Consider the following 23955-nt stretch of genomic DNA (forward strand, 5'->3'; position numbering starts at 1 on the left):
AGGTGGGAGGAAAAAGGGGGCGGTCGCTCCCGGGCCCACTCAGGCAGGGGCCCACTGAGGTCTCAGACTGTTAATGCTGTCTGCAAAAGCTATTGCTTTTGCAGACAGCCCTAACACATGTCTGTAGTGGCCGGGGCCCCCAAGAAGGCAACAGCACCTGGCAATAGCGGGCCCCCTGCTCCTGAGGGGCTCGCTCAGCTGTCGGATGCAGAGCCCGGCCAGGGCTGGATCTTCTCCCTGCTTCTTCCTCACACGCTGCTGCTGTCCCCACCCCCTCACTGTCCTACAGAGCTGGTATGAGGGGGGGGGGGGGGGGGACCAGCAGCTGGACGGATCCTGCGTCCATAGCTGCCAGGGAGAGACTGAAGATGTCTAGCAGCAGTTGACAGTGAGTGAGGCTGCCACTCGGAAGGTGGAAGGTGTCAGGTACTGAGTGAGGACTGTGAGACACATACAGACACACACACAGATACACACACAGACACACACAACCACCCACCCACACCACTGACCAGACACAGCAGCCAGATAGATAGATAGATATATCAGTGAGCAAATGATCAGGAGGAGCCATATATATACAGTATATGTAATGTGTGTGTCTCCTGCTGGTCACTTGGTCACTGCTGTATATATACGGTATATATATATACATATATATATATATATATATATATATATATGTGTGTGTGTGTGTGTGTGTGTGACCAAGTGAGCAGCAGGATATATAAGTGATAAGTGACCAAGTGACCAACAGGATATATATATATATATATATATATATATATATATATATATATACAGCTCTGACTTGCAACAGCTGGAGGGCCTGATTGTGACATCCTTGCTGTAGTCAGTGTGTAATGGAGGTCACCCAGCTTTCCCAGTATCCTGTAGTCAGCATAATGGAGGTCACCGAGTTTTCCCAGTATCTTGTATAGTAGTCAGCATAATGGAGGTCACCCAGCTTTCCCAGTATCCTGTCATCAGTGTCATGGAGGTCACCCAGCTTTCCCAGCATCCTGTATGTCAGTGTAATGGAGGTCAAACAGCTCTCCAGCATCTTTTACTCAGTATGATGGAGGTCACCCAGCTTTCCAGAATCTTGTATTCAGTATAATGGAGGTCACCCAGCTTTCCCATTATCTTGAATTCTGTACAATGGAGGTCACCCAGCTTTCCCAGTATCCTGTAGTCAGTATGATTGAGGTCACCTAACTTTTCTAGCAATAGTACTCAGTATGATGGAGAGTGCACATGGGTCTGTACTAAACAGAGGAGGGAGGAGTGTACTACACACAGGGGCAATACAATCTTTTATCAAGATGCGCCCTGTTGCCAAAATGACCTAGAAACTGCCCTGCACCTGTGCCCCAATAGTGCCCCTTTAGTTTCCTTTCTCTGTCAGAGCGCTTGGAGTCTTTTCCCTCCCTTTTACCATTGCTGCTAGGGCCACACAACAATTGTGGCCGGGATAGGAGACACAGGTCTGGATCATGCTGTAGCGGGAGTAAGGTGGGTCACTCTTGTGGGTCATAAACACCACATCCACTGATCCCTAGCCTCATGCAGCACCCACACTCTCTCAGAGGCCATGTGTCCCTTTATAGAGCTCCTACCATGGTAAATGCTCTCCCTCCCTCTACTGCTTAGCCCTTGCACATTTTCACAAGCGCCCCCAACACATTTGACCCCCTTGCTGTACCTGCACCATCATGTAGTTGCAAATGTAAGTTAAAGGGGTACTCCAGCAATTTTTATTTTTTAAATTAACTGGTTTCAGAAACTTATATAGATTTGTAAATTACCTCTGTTTAAATATCTCAAGCCTTCCCATACTTATCAGATGGAGAGATGGAGAGATAGAAGACAGAAAGATAGAGATAGAAGACAGAGAGATAGAGAGATAGAAGACAGAGAGATAGAGAGATAGAAGACAGAGAGATAGAAGACAGAGAGATAGAGAGACAGAGAGATAGAAGATAGAGAGATAGAAGATAGAGAGAGAGATAGATAGGAGATAGATAGATAGATAAATAGGAGATAGAAAGATAGATAGATAGATAGATACAGTAGATAGATAGATAGATAGGAGATAGATAGGAGATAGATAGATAGATAGATAGATAGATAGAATATAGATAGATAGATAGATAGATAGATAGATAGGAGATAGATAGATAGATAGAATATAGATAGATAGGAGATAGATAGATAGATAGATAGATAGATAGATAGATAGATAGATAGATAGAAGATAGATAGATAGATAGAATATAGATAGATAGATAGGAGATAGATGATAGATAGATAGATAGATAGATAGATAGATAGATAGATAGATAGATAGATAGGAGATAGATAGTGATAAGGCCAGGATATGCGATTTTACCTACCTGCACCGTACCTATATGACTACACATATATATAGGCCTCTTGCTCAGAAGCTCCAGTACATTAGAGAGTCCCTGATAGGGTTAACGTATAGTTGGAACATTTCTTACCTTGGAAAACTTCTGATATGACACTAGAAAGAATGTTTTGTCTCAAGAACTATTTCCCTCAGAGACATGTTTATCAGCGTTCAAGGCCATTCTCAGAGGAAAGCTGCCTGTCTGTTACAGTGGGAATAATGTGAAAGTATCATTGCAAAGAATGTATTGCTCTAACCTTTTTGACCTTTTTGAATAATAATAATGAATACTAATATAGATGCCATTGCGCATGACTGAATATCTAAATCACTAGCACCGCCTCATCTATGCCTTATTAGCATTTGTTACCACCCTATATTTTATCTGTCTATAAAATGTGATGACCATAATAAAACTTGGGCCATTTTATCCAGGCTTATAATCATGATACAATGTCTTATCTGTGTCCATGACGTATAAGTGACGAGTGGTAATACTGCAGATTACAACTCTAGATATAATTAAAAAACCATCCTTTACCTGGGTTTTTGGCTTCTTTCCATAGAGAGAGGTCAACATATATATTTAACCTTAGCAATAGATAGATAGATAGATAGATAGATAGATAGATAGATAGAATATAGATAGATAGATAGATAGATAGATAGATAGATAGGAGATAGATGATAGATAGTACATACATGGATGATCACAACCAGGTCACCCCTTTTAATGTCTACAAGCGTATTACCTATACCTATGGCACTATTATTTTTAGGCAAAGATAATCTGGTTAAAAGGGTTCTCCAGAATTAAAAAAAACAACAACAAAACAGCATAATTGTTATCTTACAAAAACAGCGCCATCCCTGCTCTTAGGTTGTGTGTGGTATCACAACTTGGCTCCATACACTTTAGTCGAATACCACACACAAACTGAGGACAAGAGTGGTGCTGTCTGTATTTTGGTGGTGCAGCTATATTTTTCTAATCTTAAGCACTTTTACTTTTTTTGTGGTTCTATATTTCAGATGTAGAAGCCTCTTACACTGCTCTTTATCCTTATTCACTATAAGAAATGTAGAAGAATATTCCCTTTATTATTCAGAAATCCTTGTCACCTGCTGAGGTTTCCTATGGGTAACAATGGTTGGGGGCCCACTCAGACTCACTCGCCCCCCCTAGGCTGAACCCCTAGCTACGCCGCTGAACCAATCAGATTCCACCTTTCATTTTCCAAAGAGTCTGTGAGGAATGAAAAGTGGAATCTGACTGGTTGATAAATCTCCCCCTAAGTGTTCCCCCCTTAATCAGCGGCACAAATCCAGCTAAATCTGCCTCATGTAGTATACGAACCGCAGGTTAAGAAACACTGCCTTACATAATAAAAAAAAGTGTTTTTCAATCAAGCCAGAAATCTGCTTCCCCTTTGCTTTTCCTCTTTTTGTTTCCTTTATACTGATGTCTGTGTTTTTTATTCTGTCCTTATAGCATTATGATATACTTTGCCCAGCTTTGAAGATTCTTGTTCAGTATGTCGAAGGTCCCGCTTCTCACTGTCTGCTTTACAGGTGAGTGGACTTTAAAGGGGTTGGCCACTTTATAGTAAAATAGTTCAGTGTACAGTATTAGTAGGTGTACTCACTGTATATACTGACAGCAGCTCCCTGTGTACTCACTGTATATACTGACAGCAGCTCCCTGTGTACCTCATAGAGCTAAAATCAGACTCCCCTCCTCCAGGGTGTGCTGCCCTACTCTGTGGTGAGTCTGTTCATAAGATGGCTGACATGGAGGAGCATGCGACCATGCCCCACCCCTCAGTGTCCTCCATAGGCATATATAGGCTGTTAGGTAGCTGACATGGCAAGAAGATATATGGTACCCTATATATATATGTCTGTGTTTTCAGGATGTAGAAAAATGCTGTTATTTTTTGGGGCAAAAGGCCCTATTACCTGGAGCGATAATCATCCGAATCGGGCAGATTCCGCCGATTATCACTCCCTGTAATAGAGAAAACGGCTGATCGTTGATTTAGGTTTGGACCTAAAATCACAGTGTAATGAAGATGCGTGGCTGATGGGTTAAGAATCCCTAAACACCTGACACCTCTCATGGTCTTCTCTCCTGTGCTCCGCAGCTTCTCGGCCCCGGCGGCAGCAGCATCTGGGCGGCCTGTCAGCTGTCCATCCAGCTGGAGGTGGGGAAATGCTGTTTTTCTCTCGCTTGTGTGAGCAATGCCGCTAACCCCTTGGTGGGCGGTCTGAAATCTGTTATGCAGCAGGAATATGACAGGCTGGACTGGCACACAGCAACAACTCCCCAGCGGGGTGAAAACTTGTAATCCACACAGAGCAGTACTCCCCCACGTAGAAGCTTGGTGCTGGGCAATAGTTCCCTTGGGTCAAGCTATCTGTAAAGTAGTCAGCTCTCTGGTACTTTGTCTGGACATTGTACAATATAAACAGATTACCTGTGTTTTTCACTACCACAACACCCTTGCGCAAAAATAAAGTATGGGGCAGGGTCCCCACAATCACTGGGTTGTATTGCTCCAAAAAACAAACCAAGACACACAAAAAATGCACTACATAAATATTTCTCCAAAAACACCACAATTTTGCAAGAAATCACTTTAGACAGTTGCGGGGGTTCACAATAGCAAAAACAATACTGAATCCTGTTCGTGACGCCACGCAAAACGGTGCCGTGGTCCTTGATTTGTAGATGGTAATGCTACAAGGCACCTATTATCCCAGAGTATGGCAGAGTGACCTGACAGAGTTACCTTCGGACAGGTGGAATAAGGCTTAGTGGCACACCCATACTGGGACACTACATAGGGATTGTAGGTCTTTCGCCCTGTGAGTGGAGCTCTATGCAGGATAGGGCAAATGGTTAAAAAAAATTTTTAAAGTGTGTAAATATTTTGATCATGAAGTCTTGCCTCCTTGTAGCACATAGCTTTTTATTACTTTTTGGTAGTATTGCATGTATGTGTGTGCTGTGTGCTGTGTGCTGTGCTGTAATCCATTTAGATTATTTTGTGGTCCCTGCCTGTTCTTCTTTGCTCTCATGCAAAAATATTACTTATGTGGTCAGAGCTTGGAGCTATCAGCCAGAACATCGAGTAATGACAACTTCCGAGAAGGAACTTGCCTGTCAGTAATAAACTGTGATCGTCTGTATTTATAGATTTAGGTAGAAATGTAAAAAAAATTCAACAGAAAGTCACATTTTAATGTTAAGGAGCAGTTTAGGGTTGAGGTCCCCTTAGATTAGATGCCGGTCTCCATTATTGATCAATAGCTGCGAAAAAACATGTACTGTTAGGAAATGTTTTTATGTCATAGTTTATAAGTGACTTTTAGCAAATTTTTTATTTTTACTTATTTATTTTTTAAGAATCCTTTTTGTGACATTTTTTTTGGCTTCTATAAGGTCATTCATTTGCCTATGGTTGCGAACCACACAAGATGATCTTCCTGTATATCCTGCTGACATCTGGGATCATTCTCGGCTTCGCAGGTGAGTACAATAACTTTCTTGGTTACATCAGATCCCAAATAATCTACTAGCAGTAGGGCTATTCAATGGTGGGAGAGAAAAGTGAGACAATAGTATATACAGGACTATCTCACTGTATCTATCCTACCGTAATGAGGATCCATGGTAACTATAATGTCTCGGTAAATTATGATGTTTACAGATAAAACCATGGATACAACCTATGGCTTTATCCATGTTTTACCAGACTACCTTGGATGGCATCAGGGACGTAGCTAGGACTCATGAAGCCCCATAGCAAAAAACTGTACGGGGTCCATAAATCCTGTATGCCTCCCAGCGTTCCTTTTTTTCTCCCAGATTATTGGTGCATGGATTTACACACAAGCGGGCATTTAAACACAATGTCAACTTTTACAGCTTCACATATACCTTAAGTTTGTTACCATACTTACAAGCCGCCTTTATGCACATAATGTACACACATACAAAATTGTCCCCGCCCCCTGCTGTCTGTACCTGTGAATTAGGAGGCGGAGCTTCCTGATCTCCAGTGTGAACCCGAGTATAATGTGAATCTATGGTGCAAGGCTGGAGGCGGGTGTCATCAAGGGGTTAAAGTATAAAATAATGTACTACTCCCCTCCCTCCCAATTGAATTCACAACATTATTCCAGACTTCAACCAGACCCCTTAAATACAGACACTGGACCCTAAAATTAATTCAGACCCCAAATTACACCAAAATACCTGCTTTTCTTACACACACACACACACACACACACACACACACACACACACACACACACACACACTGCTCCCATGAACCTGCCCTCTTGTATCTTTGCCCTCACCCCAAACTGGTCACACTGTATCCCCCTACCCCCACCCCAGACTGGTCACCCTGTTTCCCCCTGCCCGCACCCTAGACTGGTCACTCTGTATCCCCCTGCCCCCCCCCCCGACTGGTCACTCTGTATTCTCCTTACCCCACCCTAGACTGGTTACCCTGTATCCCCCTACCCTCCCCCCAGACTGGTCACCCTGTATCTCCCGCCCTCCACCCTAGACTGGTCACCCTGTATCCCCTGCCCCCACCCCAGACTGGTCACCATGTATCTCCCACTCCCACCCTAGACTGGTCACCCTGTATCCCCCTGCCCCTACCCCAGACTGGTCACTCGGTATTCTCCTGCTTCCACCCCAGACTGGTCACCCTATATCCTCCTACCCTCACCTCAGACTGTTCACGCTGTATCTCCCACCCCCACCCTATACTGGTCACCCTGTATCCCCCTGCCCCCACCCCAGACTGGTCACTCTGTATTCTCCTGCCCCCACCCTAGTGTGGTCACCCCGTATCCCCCTAACATCACCTCAGACTGGTCACCCTGTATTCCTCTACCCTCACCTCAGACTGGTCACCCTGTATCCCTCTACCCTCACCTCAGACTGGTCACCCTGTATCTCCCGCCCCCACCCTATACTGGTCACCCTGTATCCCCCTGCCCCCACCCCAGACTGTTCACCCTGTACCCCTCTCTTCACTGATTGTCCTCCCTGTCCCATTTCCCCATACCTGTAGCTTTAGTATTCCTCCTTCATAGTAAAGACTGGACAGGACCTGTGGTGACATTATAGTTCAGTATGTTATAAGTTCAGGTGCTGAGATGTCCTTATTCTCATCTACTAACTAGAGCGTGTGTGGGTGTGTGGTGTTCCACGTTTAAGTGCTCTAGGCACTGGTCAGAAAGTAATCTCTTCACCGGTAATAAAGCGTCATTCTCTAGTTTACCACAAGGTGCCAGTATTGTTTTTATGTGTTATTGTATGTTGCACAGCTGTAGTAAGCCAAGGGCTACAGTTTCTGTACCACCTGGTCTGCACCAACCTATGAGAGCTGCTGTTCTTTCCTCACCTATCTCTGCTCTCCTCTCTTCTGTGCACTCTGTGCATACACAACACAGCCCCTAGGGTTCAGTAGTCTAGTCTGGAGTGTGGTAGTAGACAGTCACATGTGAAGAACACAGAGACTTTTTTTTCTTAAAGCAACACTTATCCTCAAAATGCAGTGCTAAACACTAAAGAGAGGACAAGTCAGGGATCACCCAACCCACACTGTGAACATCTCTAAAAGTGCAGGACAGTATCCTAAAGTAGAGGAACTGATCCGGATAGAGCAAAGCAGCCAAGTGCCTATGTACTCACGCAGGTGACACCGGATAATTTTGGACACTTAGCTCAACTCAGGGAACTAGGACTGGGCTTGTGTTACCCTGGTAGGACGGGTAACTCGACACTGCAGGGCAAAAGGTGGTATAGCAACAAAGGTTGAAACACAGGCATGAGTATTCTTTTTCTTCTCAAGTATTCTTCACAGGTATTCTACTTCTTCTAAAGTACAGGCAGAGCAAACTACTAAATTGGGTTGGGACTCTCACGATAAACTCTTCTCCACTCCTCTGAACTCTTTACTCTTCTCAGCACGCAACTAAATCGGCACTGCTGTTCTACTCACTATCTCAACAGCTGTCAGTTTATATCTAGTGAAATCAAGTCTTTATCAGTCATGTGTGCATCTGTATTACAAAAGATTCATCAGTAAAAGAAAGAGTTTATTTATTCTATTGGGACTCAGTAATCATTGCACCAGCACCTACACACAAGGACACCATCCTTGGGTCATCTCCCCTTTCTGTGGGTGGCGGTACTGACAGTCTGGGTGGGTCACATCTCCACTACGGACCACCGTGATAAGTGCCCAAGGGACCCATCACAACCCGGCAGGTCACCGACTATTGGGCAAAAGTATAGCAAGCCACACATTAAAAGCAGGTATACCATCATACCTGTGTGCTGAGTTAGCACTGGCGTCACAACAACCTACCACCTGGCTGAGCTATACTCCACCAACCAACCACCACAGTAGTGGCGTCACACAGTACCAACTAGCAAGTGACCGCTGCTTTGTATGTACGTACGCAGGAGAGTGCCTTACTTTAGGGTGGTGGTGCCTTATTTTCAGGGGGATGTCTTACTTTAGGCTAGTTGGTAGGATAGTGGGGGTGTCTTATTTTAGGAGGCTGTCCTAGATGTTGGGGAAACACGGTAGTAATAATGCTCCCTGTGCCTCCACATAACAGTAATCCTCCCTGTACCTCCGTGTAGTAATAATTTCCCCTGTGCCCCCATATAGTAATAATTTCCCCTGTGCCTCCATATAGTAATAATGTCCCCTGTGCCCCTATATAATTATAATGTCTCCTGCTGTGCCCCATAAAGTAATAATGTCCCCTGTGCCTCCATATAGTAATAATGTCCCCAGTACCCCCATATAGTAATAGTGTCTCCTGCTTTGCCCCATATAGTAATAATGCCCCCTGCTCTGCCCCATATAGTAATAATGTCCCCTATGCCCCCTTATACTAATAATGTCCCCTGTGCCCCCATATAGTAATAATGTCGCCTGTGCCCCATATAGTAATGATGTCCCCTACTGTGCCTCCATATAGAAATAATGTCGCCTGTGCCCCATATAGTAATAATAACCTCTGTGCCTCCATATAGTAATAATGTCGCCTGTGCCCCATATAGTAATAATGTTACCTGTGCCCCATATAGTAATAATAACCTCTGTGCCTCCATATAGTAATAATGTCGCCTGTGCCCCATATAGTAATAATGTTACCTGTGCCTCCATATAGTAATAATGTCCCCTGTGCCTCCATGTAGTAATAATGTCGCCTGTGCCCCATATAGTAATAATGTTACCTGTGCCTCCATATAGTAATAATGTTACCTGTGCCTTCATGTAGTAATAATGACACCTGTGCCTCCATGTAGTAAAAATGTCGAGTGTGCCCCCATATAGTAATAATGCCCCCTGTGCCTCATATAGTAATAATGTCCCCTGTGCCCCCATATAGTAATAATGTCACCTGTGCCTCCATATAGTAATAATGTCCCCTGTGCCTCCATGTAGTAATAATGTCCCCTGTGCCCTCATATAGTAATGTCCCCTGCTGTGCCCACATATAGTAATAATTTCCCCTGTGCCCCCATATAGTAATAATGTCTCCTGCTGTGACCCCATATAGTAATAATGTTCCCTACTGTGCCCCCAAATTGTAATATTGTCGCCTGTGCCCCCATATAGTAATACTGTCCTCCTGTGCCCCATATAGAAACAATGTCCTCCTGTGCCCCCATACAGTAATAATGTCTCCTGTGCCTCCATATAGTAATGATGTCTCCTGTGCCCCATATAGTAATAATGTCCCGTGTCCCCATATAGTAATAATGTCCCCTGTGCCTCCATATAGTAATAATACCCCCCAAAACTCCATATAGTAATAATAAAAGAAAGAGCTAATCTAAGAGAGGGAAGAGATGAAGATTAGAAGAAGGCAGCATTGTGTACATACAGCAGCAGCAAGAAAGGGGTTATGCTAAGCACTGAAACTGCTGCTAAGATGAGATGGAAGCCTTGATTTACCTCTGAAAACTTCAGATTCTCTGGGGAATGGACACAGCACTTCCTCTCTAGCACAGAGTAATAGCGTTGGGCCTTCAGTGGTGCCCTGTCAGTGAGGAGAGCTGATGTGCTAGCTTTCCCCCCTTTTTGAATGGTGATGCCATCTTTTTATTGAATCTTTTTCACATTGTTCTTTTCTCTTTTTGTAGTAATTTCTGTCATAGTAATATATTGGAGTCTTCTTTATGGACAGGTGTGACCACAGCAGAGGAAGATAGAACTGGATTTGTGAATGACACCTTCACTTTACCCTGCACATATTCAGCCAATAGAGAGGCTATTGAGGTGTGCTGGCGAAAAGCGGACTGTTCTAAGTCTGCATGTAATAATGCAATCCTCCGCACTAATAGCAGCACGGTGGTCAAGAGTAGTTCTGTCAGATATAAGTTACTGGGGAACATCACAAAGGGGGACGCATCCCTGACCATCACCAGGTTGATGATGAAGGATAAAGGAACTTACTGCTGCAAAGTGATCCTACCAGGACCGTCCAGTAATGTAAAGAGAGAAACAAATGTGCATGTATATCAAGGTAAGGAGATTTGTTTATGTATTAGAGAATGTATGGGGTAGTTGACATCTCATGTACCCCGCCAGGTCTGTGGTCAGTACATCTGGATGCTCAGTATATGGGACATCCTTAAAGTGTCACTGTAGTTATTACTTTCAAAATAGTAGATGTGATATAAAGCAAGTTTACAATACACATTCATTATTTTTTTTTTGTTATCATGCTGTAAAATAAAGCTGTACTTACCAGAAATCCAGGTCCAGTCTTCTGAAGGCAGTTATATAACAGCTATATGTACCAGAAATCCAGGTCCAGTCTCCTGAAGGCAGATATATAACGGCTATACTTACCAGAAATCCAGGTCCAGTCTCCTGAAGGCAGATACATAACAGTTATACTTACCAGAAATCCAGGTCCAGTTTCCTGAAGGCAGATACATAACAGCTATACTTACCAGAAATCCAGGTCCTGTCTCCTAACGCCAGATACATAACAGTTATACTTACCAGAAATCCAGGTCCAGTCTCCTGAAGGCAGATTTTCTGACTCGTGCTGGTTGAAAAAAACAGACTAAACACAGGAATTCCGGCCAGTACAGAGAGTCACGGCTCAGTATCTCCATCAGTCACATGACTGCCTTCTCTCTGTGAGCGCTCAGATGGCCTGGGATACACAGGACTTCCTGTTTTCTGACTGTTTCCTGTTTATTGAGAAAAAAAAAGAGACAGAAAACAGGAAGTGCTGTGTTTTCCATAATAACTAAAAAATAAATAAATAAATGTAAATTGCAAACTTGCTTTATATCACAACTACTGTTGATTTAGATTTTGAAAGTTATAACGACAGTAACACTTTAAATGGGACCTGCTAAGGGACTTAAAGGGGTATTCAACGCAAACATAACTTTTAATTTGTTCCTTCCCATGGTGAGACTAACAATTCATTCCACACCTATATCTATTTACAGCGAGATGGGGTGTGTAAGAGAGCGAGAGGGGGTGAGGAGAGGATGGTGGTGGTAGTAGTTGTAAAGTGTGAGGGTGACTAGGCCTCTCCTGTATGTTGTGCTGAGCTCTGGAATGGGAGGATGCACTGAGAGCTCCAGAGTGACAGTGATGCTGTTATTTACAGGATGGCTGGGCTTGTGGTGCACCGCAGCTTTACTCACGGACATGTCATGGCCTAAGGTGGGCATGAGGGCTTTCGTTGAAGCAGGTTACTCTGTGTCACTTCCCTGTGTTCTCTCTGTCTTCTGGGGGCCGCTGTAGAGATTTTAGGTGGGCTGCACCTGTGTGTAAGGTGGTCGGTGGTGTGGACCTCTAGTTTCCCAGGGGCAAACCCCAAATACCGCTGTCTGTCAAGATGGGCCTTGGTAATGGGAAGGTGCAGTGGACCAGACAACAGGGAGACAAGGAGGGAGGCAGTGTAACAATAACTCCTTTACTGATTAACCTAAAGCCACTTGTATAGTCCAGTTGTATACAGTTGATAATACTGACAACCTTGAATGGGTTACTGTGCTTTGTGTGGAGAGTGGTGGTCTGTGAAGAGACTGTCTGTCACTACGTGTGAGGCGCTGGTGGGCACTGTGTTCCTGCGGACCTTTTCCCCAATGATGCTTGAGTCTTGCCCTCCCTGTCAGCAAGGGAGCTTTCTTCTTTAGTATCTAGGCTGGGCCATAAGCCACAACTTTTGGTTCCTATAAGTATCCAGGGGTCCTTGTACATCCTACCTCTCTAATTCAAAAAGATACAGTACAGAGGCCTAAGTTAGCTCTGCTACCCAATATACACAAGTCCACTTGCTTAAGGTTCCAGCCCTTAGGATTCCCACTAACAGTAGAGAAGTATCTTATGTTTTCTGTACATACGCCTGTAGAACTCTCTCTCACTTCCAGCTTTTCTCGTTCCTTGGTTCAGTTTTTCCTCCTTCTCCTTTATCTCTTTCCCCTTCTTCAGCACCACACAGGCCTGGACTGACAGTGATTGACCTGACTGAGCACTACTTCCTGTTACAGCTAGTTTTGTGTGCAGCCTGCTCCACCTACCTTCTAGAAGGTTCCAGAACAAGCTGGAAAGTTTCTACACTACCTAAGCAGTACCCACTTAAAACTGTAGGTGTCACTGTTGCCTAACAGCTTGTGTAGTGTGTGTTAAGGCAATGTAACCCATTTTCTGCTTGCCAGTAACATTGGTACTGAGAATACATAGCATAGTTTTACATAAACACACAGTACCTTATAAAACATATATTAAATCACTTGTGGACAGCAGTCATCCTAAGCCCCACTGCAGGAATTGGGCTCTGGTATACTACATATTCAGTCTGCTTCTCCCAGTTCTTAGCTGCTGCTTTCTGCTGAAGACACAAAAATCTGTGCGTAAGCTTTTCTCTCTGTCTCCCCCTCCTCCCTCCTCCCTTCTGAGACGGCTGATGTAAACAAGTCCCTGACAGGCTTTATCTGCAACATTGTAGCTTCTTTGTAATGCTGGGAAGGTTAATCTAAGGCCAAGTTGCTGATGAATTCACTGTGGTTAATCTTCTCGGAATTAGAAAGAAATTACAATGTTTTAGATAAAGCCAGTCAGGGACTTCTTTACATCAGCTGTCTCAGAAGAGAGGGGGGGGAGGAGGGGGAGACAGAGAGAAAAGCTCACATGCAGATTTTTGTTTCTTCAGCAGAAAGCAGCAACTCAGAACTGGGGGAAGGAGACTAAATAGATAATAGCAAGTATGTAATGAATTGTTAGTCTCACCATGGGCAGCAACATATCAAAAGTTATGTTTGAGTGGAATACCCCTTTAAGGGCATAAGCAAAAGGTGCTAGAGTACATGGAGCTCAGGAGTCTGGATGATCTGCAAATGTGATGCTGCTCTATTCAGTTTATTTCCTTAGCTCTGTTCTCTCTAACAAAGTCTGTGGGAGATATGGGAATAGTCACGCCAGATGTTCATTAGAATACCCCTTTAAGCTAGTTAAATTTTCAATGTTTTTTTCCCATTCAGCACGAGTTATCATGGGATCCATGAATGGCACAGCGACGTTACCCTGCACATATACTCCCACTGAAGGGCTTGCTCAGTTGTGTTGGGGAAAAGGAGACTGTTCCAAGTTTCAATGTCTGAATTCCATCTTGCGCACTAATAGCAGCATGGTCACCAGGAGGACATCTAACAGGTATAGGTTACTGGGGGACCTCCTACAGGGGAATGCCTCCCTGACCATCGCCAGCTTGACTACAGAAGATGACGGAATATACTGCTGCAAAGTGAACATCCCGGGACCGTCCAATGATGTCAGCAAAGAAATCAACCTGCAAATATTGTCAAGTAAGAAGAATTTCCTTCTACATCTGAACTGTACAACATATAGAAGGCAGATGCACTCTCTATAACCCTGGGGATCTAATAAGATCGAGCGTCGATCAGTGAGATCAAGGCTTAAAGGGAAACTCTGGAGATTTTTTTTTTTTTTTAATCAGCTGTTGTCAGCAAATTACTTCTATTGAAAAATGTCAAGCCTTCCAGTACTTATCCGCTACTGTATGTTCTGCAGGAAGTGGTGTATTCTTTCTAGTCTGACACAGTGCTCTTTGCTGCCACCTCTGTCCATGTCAGGAACGGCCTAGAGCAGCAGCAAATCCCCATAGAAAACCTCTCCTGCTCTGGACAGTTTGTAAAAGTGTTCTTTATTTAAAGAAAGTGTCTATTTAGTAAAAGTACCCAAGGGCCTCCATTAATAATACCACGACAGTGACTCCATTAAGAATTACAACAGAGCACCCCCATTTATAGTTATATATGTACCAAGAATGACACAATATCATCCATCTGGGGGCATGCTAAAAATATAATAACAATGCTTTTATTTGTATAGGAACCAACTGATTTCGCAGCACTTTACATCGTTTGTCAATTTAAAATAAGTCATACTTACCTACCCTAGTGCTCTGCAAATCCTGGTTTTACACTTCTAACTAATCCTTACTTCTAACTTGTTCGTCTAATGTTTTCCCTCAGCAGGAACTGCCTGCTTAGCCAATCACTGAACGGGACACTGCTGCGGCCTGTGATTGGCTCAGTGGGCATTTCCTGCTGACGAAAGAAGAGGAAAGTGGAGGACAGGAGGTGGAATAGGTAAGTATGACTGATTTCTTATTTTTAACACACCCTTTTAACAATTTCCCAAAAAACTACTAAAAGGGCTTTTTTTTTTTTACACAAGCTGATTATTGGTAATGAGTGTTCCTAGGATCAGTCATTTAACCTATAATCGGCCCATGTAAATGCCCCAGTATTCAGCCAGGTTATTGAATATTTTGGCCGCCATATAAATTATCATTATTGTCTGAATATCTCACTGTGTGCACAGGAAAGGTGCGGCTGATAACAATGCAATTGAAGTGTCACTGTCATTACAACTTTTAAAATCTAAATCAGCAGTAGATGTGATATAAAGCAATATACAATTCATAGTTTTTAGTTATCATGGAAAACACGGCACTTCCTGTTTTCTCACTCTTTTTTTCTCAACAGTCAGAAAACAGGAAGTCCTGTGTATCTGTCACGGCCGCGGCGGCGTCCCGTGTTCCGGGCCACCGCCGCGACCTCCTCCTGCCCCATGCAGCCGCCGGCGTCCCTGTGCAGGGACCCGGCGCTGCTGCTAGTTCGGCCCCTGGGGGCGCCTCACCTCTCCTCCGCTCCTGTCTCCGTCTGTGCCGGCCGGCGCGCGCGTCCCCGCCTCCTAGGGCGCGCGCGCGCCGGCTGTCTCAGATTTAAAGGGCCAGTCCGCCCTTAATTGGTTAATTGCACCAATCACTCCCTATAAATCCCAGCATGCCCTGTCCCTTGGGTTGGAGCCTCTACATGCTTCCCATAGCGTTTGGCCCAGCCCCCTGTTGTTCCTGTTTCCTATCCGCTTCCTGGTCCCTAGTCCTTGTTCCTGGTTCCTGCTCCCCTGTCACTCCATTGCTCCTGTGTTCAGCCTGTCACCTGCGGTTACGCCTGCAGACCTCTGCCAGCACCATCCCCTGCCTACTGCTCCTGCCACGCCTCGCCTGCCGTCACTAGCAACCAAGCCAGGGGTAGCGACCTGGGGGTCGCCTGCCGCAGCAAGTTCATCCCGCCTTGCGGCGGGCTCTGGTGAAAACCAGCGGCCCCTTAGACTCCGCTCCCTGGTGAGGTTAGTGCCATCGCTGGTGACGGTGCAGTGGATCCACGACTCCAGGCGTTACAGTATCCCAGACCATCTGAGCGCTCACAGAGAGAAGTCATGTGATTGATGGACACATTGAGCCGGGACTCTCTGTACTGGCCGGCATTCCTGTGTTTAGTCTGTTTTTTTTTAACCAGCACAAGTTAGAAAATCTGCCTTCAGGAGACTGGACCTGGATTTCTGATAAGTATAGCTGTTATGTATCTGCCTTCAGGAGACTGGACCTGGATTTCTGGTAAGTATAGCTGTTATGTATCTGCCTTCAGGAGACTGGACCTGGATTTCTGATAAGTATAGCTGTTATGTATCTGCCTTCAGGAGACTGGACCTGGATTTCTGGTAAGTATAGCTGTTATGTATCTGCCTTCAGGAGACTGGACCTGGATTTCTGGTAAGTATAGCTGTTATATAGCTGCCTTCCGGAGACTAGACCTGGATTTCTGGTAAATATAGCTGTTATGTATCTCCCTTCGGGAGACTGGACCTGGATTTCTGGTAAGTATAGCTGTAATGTATCTCTCTTGAGGAGACTGGACCTGGATTTCTGGTAAGTTCAGCTTTGTGTTACAGCATAATAACAACAAAAAAAATAATAAATGTATATTGCAAACTTGCTTTATATCACATCTACTGTCGATTTAGACTTAAATTCGATTTAGAAGTTATAACGACAGTGACACTTTAAATGTAACAATTGTTCATGAAGCCTGGACGCACCATAAATCAAGCCTTGTAAGCACTCTACAAACAAGTGTCCATCTCATTGATCAGTTTATTTGCTGCCTCCTATCAGGTTGTGTAAAAAAGACATAATAAACTATGGTTCCTTCAAAAGTCATTTCACTATAAAATAAAAAAGCAAAGATTAGTTTCGGAAAACCTCTCTATTATTATTATTATTATTATTAGTAGTAGTAGTAGTAGTAATAGTAGTAGTATGCTCTATAGCTCATTTCTATATTTATTTGTGTGTTTAGGTGGTGAGAGACTTAACTGGAACCTACTTGGAAATGTGATTCGAGGGGCTATAATCTTCTTGGTTCCCACTATGGTCCTTCTTATCTATAAATGTAAGTCAGGTTTACTTTATTCAATTATCAGACACTCACCTGTGAACGGCAGTTCACAGTGCAAAGTAGAGGAGTTGTCCAATAATGTATTTTTTAGAGTATCTAAAACAACAATACATGACCAAGTGCTTAAAGGGGTACTCCTAAAAAAAATAGTAAATTACTTCTATTTAAAAATCTCCAGTCTTGCAGTACTTATCAGCTGCTGTATGTCCTGCAGGGAGTGGTGTATTCTTCCCAGTCTGACACAGTGCTCTTTACTGCCACCTCTGTCCATGTCAGGAACTGTCCAGAGCAGTAGCAAATCCCCATAGAAAACTGTCTCCTGCTCTGGACAGTTCCTGACATGGACAGAGGTGGCAGCAGAGAGCACCGTCAGACTGGAAAGAATACACCACTTCCTGCAAGACATACAGTAGCTGATATGTACTGGAAGACTGGAGATTTTATTTTATTTTTTTTAATAGAAGCAATTTACAAATCTATATAACTTTCTGAGTTTATATTTTTACCCCTTTAAAAGTAACATCCAGCATTGAACATAATTTTTGTTAATACCAGGCACATATTTGGTTTTCTTTGTACCTCTAAGTATATATAAGGTCACTTATAAGGTTTAAAATTTCTTAATTGTAATCTGTATCCTGCAGGCTGCCCATTGTAGAAGCCGTAGAATATAAGGAAACCAATATCTACTGTCATGAAGACTGTCCCTGTCCATGTCCACAGGGGTGGCTTCTCATGCCGATGAAAGGGATGGAAGAACATTGCGCAGATGTGGACTGTTATGTGAGCTGCAATGCAACAAAGGTTGTGTATATCAATGGCAGGCTGCTCCTTTGCATCAATGTATATAAAATAAAAATAAATAAAAATTTTTGGGAAAATCACCAGCGAGCGGCTGTGGTTAAGATACTTGATGCCTCTATGTCTCTAGGAGTTATAGTCCTGCAGTACCCAGGATCAGTCAGCAGGTGGCACTGTTTGGTGGTTTCCCTGCTGTAAGCTACTTACAAGAATAATGGACCCGTAGGGGGGCATTTATTAAGTCCGGCGTCTTTTACGCCGGACGTAAAAATGCCCCCGCAGCTCCGGCGCTATGGAGATTTATGTAGAGGCGGACTGCCTCTACATAAATCCTGTGCGCGCCGTTGCGCACCGCCGAAAACCTACGCCAGCTGAGGACTGGAGTAGGTTTTCGGCGTACATTTTGGCGGAACGGATGGTAAATCGCGCAGACTCTGAGTCCGCGCCCTCCGTTCCGCCCCTTTTCCGCCCCCTGGCGTACTCGGCGGAAAGTGCCGATTTACAAATATTTTATTCGCAAATCGGCCATTTGCGTATAAAAAAATACACAAATCGGCACTTTCCCCCAAAAATCATCCGTTCGCCGGATGATACATGTGGCCCATAAACTTCTATTCATAGGCAAAATGGAAAAATCAGGAATAACTTCACTTTTTGGGTTACAGAATATTGAATACGTTTTTTATTACTTTTATTACTTTATTCTTTTCTATTAATTTGATTACTTTGTGGTACACAGGGATGCACAGTCAGCATTTGGCACTGATGATGGGGTCACTCTGCTGGCACTGATAATGGGGTCACTCTGCTGGCACTGATGATGATGGGGTCACTCTGCTGGCACTGATAATGGGGTCACTCTGCTGGCACTGATGATGGGGTCACTCTGCTGGCACTGATGATGGGGTCACTCTGTTGGCACTGATAATGGGTTCACTCTGCTGGCACTGATGATGGGGTCACTCTGCTGGCACTGATGATGATGGGGTCACTCTGCTGGCACTGATGATGGGGTCACTCTGCTGGCACTGATGATGGGGTCACTCTGCTGGCACTGATGATGGGGTCACTCTGCTGGCACTGATGATGGGGTCACTCTGCTGGCACTGACGATGGGGGGCGCTTTTCTTATACTTACATATTTTCAGCTATTCCCGGTGAATGGGATTGCAAGGAACAACCTGCGAGAGGAGAAATGAAGATGCGAAACTTGTAAGAACACCTTTAATAGGTAAGTATACTAAGAATAAAACCAGGTGTGGGGGTCTTGTCCGTGTAGTTGGGGTTCCTTTCTATATAATATATACAGGGGTCCCCTAACTCACAATGGCCTCAGGTTACAATATTTTTTACATACTTGAACCATTGTATCCTGAAACTGTGCTAAACATACAACGCCACAGACAGACTGGACCAATGGCACATGTGATTGGCTGGAAGATCCAACCAATCAGAGCAGGAATTTCATAAATAAAACCCTTTTAGTATTACTAATATGTCCCCGTGTCATCCCATATAAACCTGTGCAGCCCTCTATAGAAGATGGTCACCTGTACTGCTGCTCCCCCATAGTAGAATGCCCCCTTTTCCTAATATTATAGATGGCCCCCCTGTGCCTGCCGAAGGATCCTTCAGTAGGCTGCTGCACTGCAGTGCCATTTCACAGTTTATTATAACGTAGGTAGTTTGGACGACAAAGGGCCCCCCAGGAGCCTCGGACCCCAGGCAGCTGCCCAAACTGCCCACATTATAATCCAACCCTGAAAGTAAATCAGACTTACATTTATATATGAGAAGAAACAAAGGGGGTGACAGGAAGATGATAATCCCTCGAAGGATGTTGGCTATTGGAAGTATATTCTGTTCTCCGGAATCCTCTGAATCTGTTACTGTCTGTATAGAGAAATCATAAAGGAAACAAAGAATTATACTGATCAGAAAAGCAGTAATAACAGTTACAGATCTGTATGATACAAGTATATAAATATTCTTATAAGATAGATGGATATATATTGGATGAGTGAATGGATAGATATACAGATTTCATGCTCAACACCTGCAGCTCCTGCTTTACGCTCTTATGTGCCTTTCAGCCTTTAGTCACACCACAATAATGTGTGTCTCCCAATTGGTACGGGTGTAAGCACTCAGACACGGACCGATCAAGCCTTTTGACATGTCTCTATGACATATCAAAAGTTTAGTATGACAGGTACACTGTAAGCATATAATCCAATAGTATTGTATTATATAAAAATGTATACATAAAACATCTGAAAGTGACTTAGATGGCCTGATATGCTGGATACGCGGCTCGACTATCATGGGGCAAGGGCTGCATGGAAATCGTCAACAATATTATCTATTTAGTACATAATAAAGTTTTACTATTTAGGTTTAGTTCCGAGCTTTTCCCCGCTCACCGCTGCTGCCTCTCAAGCTTCTACACCTGTCTCTGAAATGATAGACGGCTCAGCCAATAACTCACCGAGACGGAACAGTGATTGGCTGAGCGGCCTGTTACTACACAGATGGTTGTAGAAGCTTCACTGGCAGCTCTGGTCACTGGGGAACAGGCAGAAGGACACCGGGGAGTATGGACAGGTAAGTATACTTTTATCGACCACCAACTGCGCACCTCTTATTACACAGAGGGATGCGTGGTCAGCGGCCAATGATTTTATAACGTGCTAAAAGACAACGATCAGTGATCAACTCCTCGGCTGATTGTTGTCTTTATTACATGGGGGTGATATCTGCCCGAACCGTCCTGATTGGGCAGAAAATCACCCCATGAAATAGGGCCCTAAAGGTTGGATGACGTCTATGTTGAGCTGCAGTATTTCTTCTGTTGTTATAACTTTATTATAAGAGTTTTCTTTACCATGGCTTCTGTAGTGCTGGAGACATCATTTGTTACCTCAGGACCTGAAATACAAAAGTTAATATGATAGTTAGTACAAGATTTCAGTGTATCACAATTACATGCCCCAGAGTTGTCACCAAAGACCACCAGATACAAAATGGAGCTGCAGTATACCAGAGTGTGGCCTAAGATGGCAGCCGTCACCTAACTGTGTTCAGTTTGCTGACTGTAATAATTTGTAGTGATGTGCTGTGTATTGTTTAGTCTATTATACCAGTGTGCCTGGCGGCATAGGATGGGTTACAGACTGTCAAACTCATACACATACACCTAGCGGTTAGGCAGCAGCGCCACCAGCAGTCTCCCAAAGGAACTGATTCAGTTAGTGAGAGAACATTCCAGCAGGTGGGTGGAGCTATGCTAATAATCTGTAGAAAACTCAGCTGTGACAGGAAAGGTGAGGTAGTTAGTTTACAGTTCAGTGAGAGGAGTGAGTTCAGTCAGTCAGTCAGTCGGTGCAGACAGGGAGTCTGTCACTGTGAGGGGACAAGAAGACTGAGGAGGAGGACAGCTGAGTGAATGGAGTTGAGGACATTTTATGAGGTAACAGAGATAACTTGGCCTCTGTACCATCCCTGTATCTGAGGGGTAAGGATTGAGGGGCCCTTGGATACATCTAGGAGTCGCTTGTAGTGTCAGAAATCTACCGCATCAACATCAAGGGTATCACCGCCATCTTGCCATCATCCCAGACTGCAGTATCAGGGGTTGAGCCCAGGGCAACCACAAGGTCCATTCTACCGACCACCATTTCAGTCAATAACATAGGTGCAGCCTCCCCTAGGTCTGGACGTTGCTCGTAACCCCCCTGCAGATATCCCATCATCTCAAGAACTGAGGGGCTATACACCTGAAGAGAGACCTAGTTGTAATGTAAAATGGTGGGGATATATGAAAAGTCTCCTTACTGTAAGTCGGCTCCAGTATTTTTATTACTGTTCTTTCTGTTATAAAAACAAATTCTCGACGTTCTATTAAAATCCTCACATGACAGCAATAAATCCCTTCATCTTGGTTAGTGGCCCCGGTGATGGTCAGGGACAGGTCCCCCTGTCTGATATTCCCCATTATCTGGTATCTGTCGGATTCTCTCCAGGTCAGATCGAAGCCTTCAGTCCTGATAATCTTATCATTACAGGTGGTCAGTGAGCACTCGCCTCGCCCCCAGCACATGGAGACTGGATATTGATGATGAGTGTAAGTGCAGGGTAAGGTTAATGTGCCATTCACATATCCTGTGACATCTCCTGATACTGCCAGACCTGCGGGGAGTAAAGTGAGATGACAATTATTATAGTTCACTATTTACCTAAAAACACTAGTGGATTTTTATGGCAATTCCGCTAGAGATCTATGGAGACATGACCACTGGGATACCCACTAGAGATGAGTGAACTTTACGTTTAAGTCCAGGTTCGGCAACTTCTCCAAACCCAAATGCTCGGCGTTTAATTCCCAGCATCTGGAAAAGTTGGTTGCTCCCCTAGGGAGTCCTAAAAAACATGGATACAGCCTAAGCCCACGTTCACACAACGTAAGTTTTCTTAAAACAATGGCTGTTATTTAATGACAGCGGCCGATCGCATTGAACTCTGTGTAATCCCTGCCCCGAGTTTATACACACTGTATACACCCCGGCCGAGATTCCATGCGGCCACACACAAAAAATTACATCAATTTTGTGCGGCTGCTATTCATTGAATAGTGGGCGCTCAAAATTGACAGTGCAGACAATGTAAAGTGCGGCTCTGGACGCACTTTACATTGTCTCCTATGGTTAGTTGGAGTACCGTCCGGGCTGAACTTCTCAGACAGCGGCCATTCTATAACACGGCCGTGTCACAGAACGGCCACTGTCTTGCATAGTGTGAACCCGGCCTAAGGCAGGTTTGGGGAATCGCTTTTGTGCATGGGGTGCCATCCAGCTGGCCGGCTGGATCGGTGCTCTGGGGGAGGTAGTCCCATATCCAGTGCTACAAAGTGCCCAATTAGCCTGTGTTTATAACTACTAAATACACGGAAATAGCTCGAGGATGAACGTAAGAGACTTACCTTCATTCCCAGCACCCCGTGCACAAAAGAAAGATATAAGCAGGTTAGATTTGTCTAAGATATGGTCATTGTATATAACCTACTGTTATAATGTGGACATGTATAACGTCAGTACACTCCACCAATTCTACAGAAGGTGCCCGCTGGATCGTTTGATTTACCATAGACATATATGTTGAAATGTGAACTAGTTAGGATATAAGAAGAGTCTCCTTACTGTAAGTCGGCTCCAGTGTTCTTATTACTGTTCTTTCGGTTATAAAAACAAATTCTTGATGTCTTATTAAAATCCTCACACGGCAGCAGTAGGTTCCTTCGTCTTGGTTAGTGGCCCCGGTGATGGTCAGGGACAGGTCCCCCGTACTGATGTTCCCCAATAACTGGTATCTGTCAGATTTCCTCCACATCACATCATAGCCTTCATTCCAGATGATTCCATCATTACAGCCATACAGCGGGCACTCGCCCCTTCCCCAACATATGGAGTCCGAATGATCATAATGAGTGTAAGTGCAGGGTAAGGTCAACGTGCCATTTACTGATCCTGTGACTTCCTCTGATACTGCCAGACCTGCGGGGGAGAAAAGTGAGGTGACAATTCTTATAGGCCAGTATTTACCTAAAAACACTTGTTTACAGGGATTTTTATGGCAATTCCGCTAGAATCTGACCCATGGAGATATGACCACTGAGATCCCCGCTAATCATGAGATCTGGACGCTTGATATCTAGAAATAGTGAATATCTAATAATGATGAGAAAATGATAGAATGATAGAAAAGAGTATAAAAATGAAAAAATAAAAAAATGACAGGACTAACCAAGTTTAAATACATGTGTGTCAATAACGTGATTGTTATTCCAAATAGGGATGGTCCGAACCTGGTTTGGTTCGGGTTCATACGAACCCGAACT

General features: G+C 44.1%; 1 protein-coding gene across 2 annotated transcripts; it reads left to right on the forward strand.

The window, feature by feature from the left end:
* Nucleotides 1-328: 328 nt before the first annotated feature.
* LOC138772290 (junctional adhesion molecule-like) lies at nt 329-18145 on the forward strand. Of its 2 annotated transcripts, XM_069952588.1 has the most exons (8): nt 329-426; nt 3906-3985; nt 4558-4617; nt 5859-5945; nt 10652-10990; nt 13977-14300; nt 17163-17255; nt 17906-18145. In XM_069952588.1, exons 2-8 carry the CDS (start codon nt 3949-3951, stop codon nt 17917-17919), a joined length of 954 nt encoding a protein of 317 aa, XP_069808689.1. In that variant the 5' UTR covers nt 329-426; nt 3906-3948; the 3' UTR covers nt 17920-18145. The 2 variants fall into 2 exon arrangements, with proteins under 2 accessions (XP_069808689.1, XP_069808698.1); XM_069952597.1 differs by lacking the exon at nt 4558-4617 and having other exon boundaries at nt 332-426.
* The last annotated feature ends 5810 nt before the right edge of the window (nt 18146-23955 follow it).

This window comes from Dendropsophus ebraccatus, chromosome 1 (genome assembly GCF_027789765.1).
Source record: "Dendropsophus ebraccatus isolate aDenEbr1 chromosome 1, aDenEbr1.pat, whole genome shotgun sequence".
NCBI classification, from domain to species: Eukaryota; Metazoa; Chordata; class Amphibia; order Anura; family Hylidae; genus Dendropsophus; species Dendropsophus ebraccatus.

Bases quoted from the DNA above. Each gene is read 5' to 3' on its own strand.
- LOC138772290 (XM_069952588.1), top strand. From the start codon at position 3,949: ATGTCGAAGGTCCCGCTTCTCACTGTCTGCTTTACAG. The intron at 3,986-4,557 runs GTGAGTGGACTT...TGTGCTCCGCAG, and splicing joins TCTCACTGTCTGCTTTACAG to CTTCTCGGCCCCGGCGGCAG. The intron at 5,946-10,651 runs GTGAGTACAATA...CTTTATGGACAG, and splicing joins GATCATTCTCGGCTTCGCAG to GTGTGACCACAGCAGAGGAA.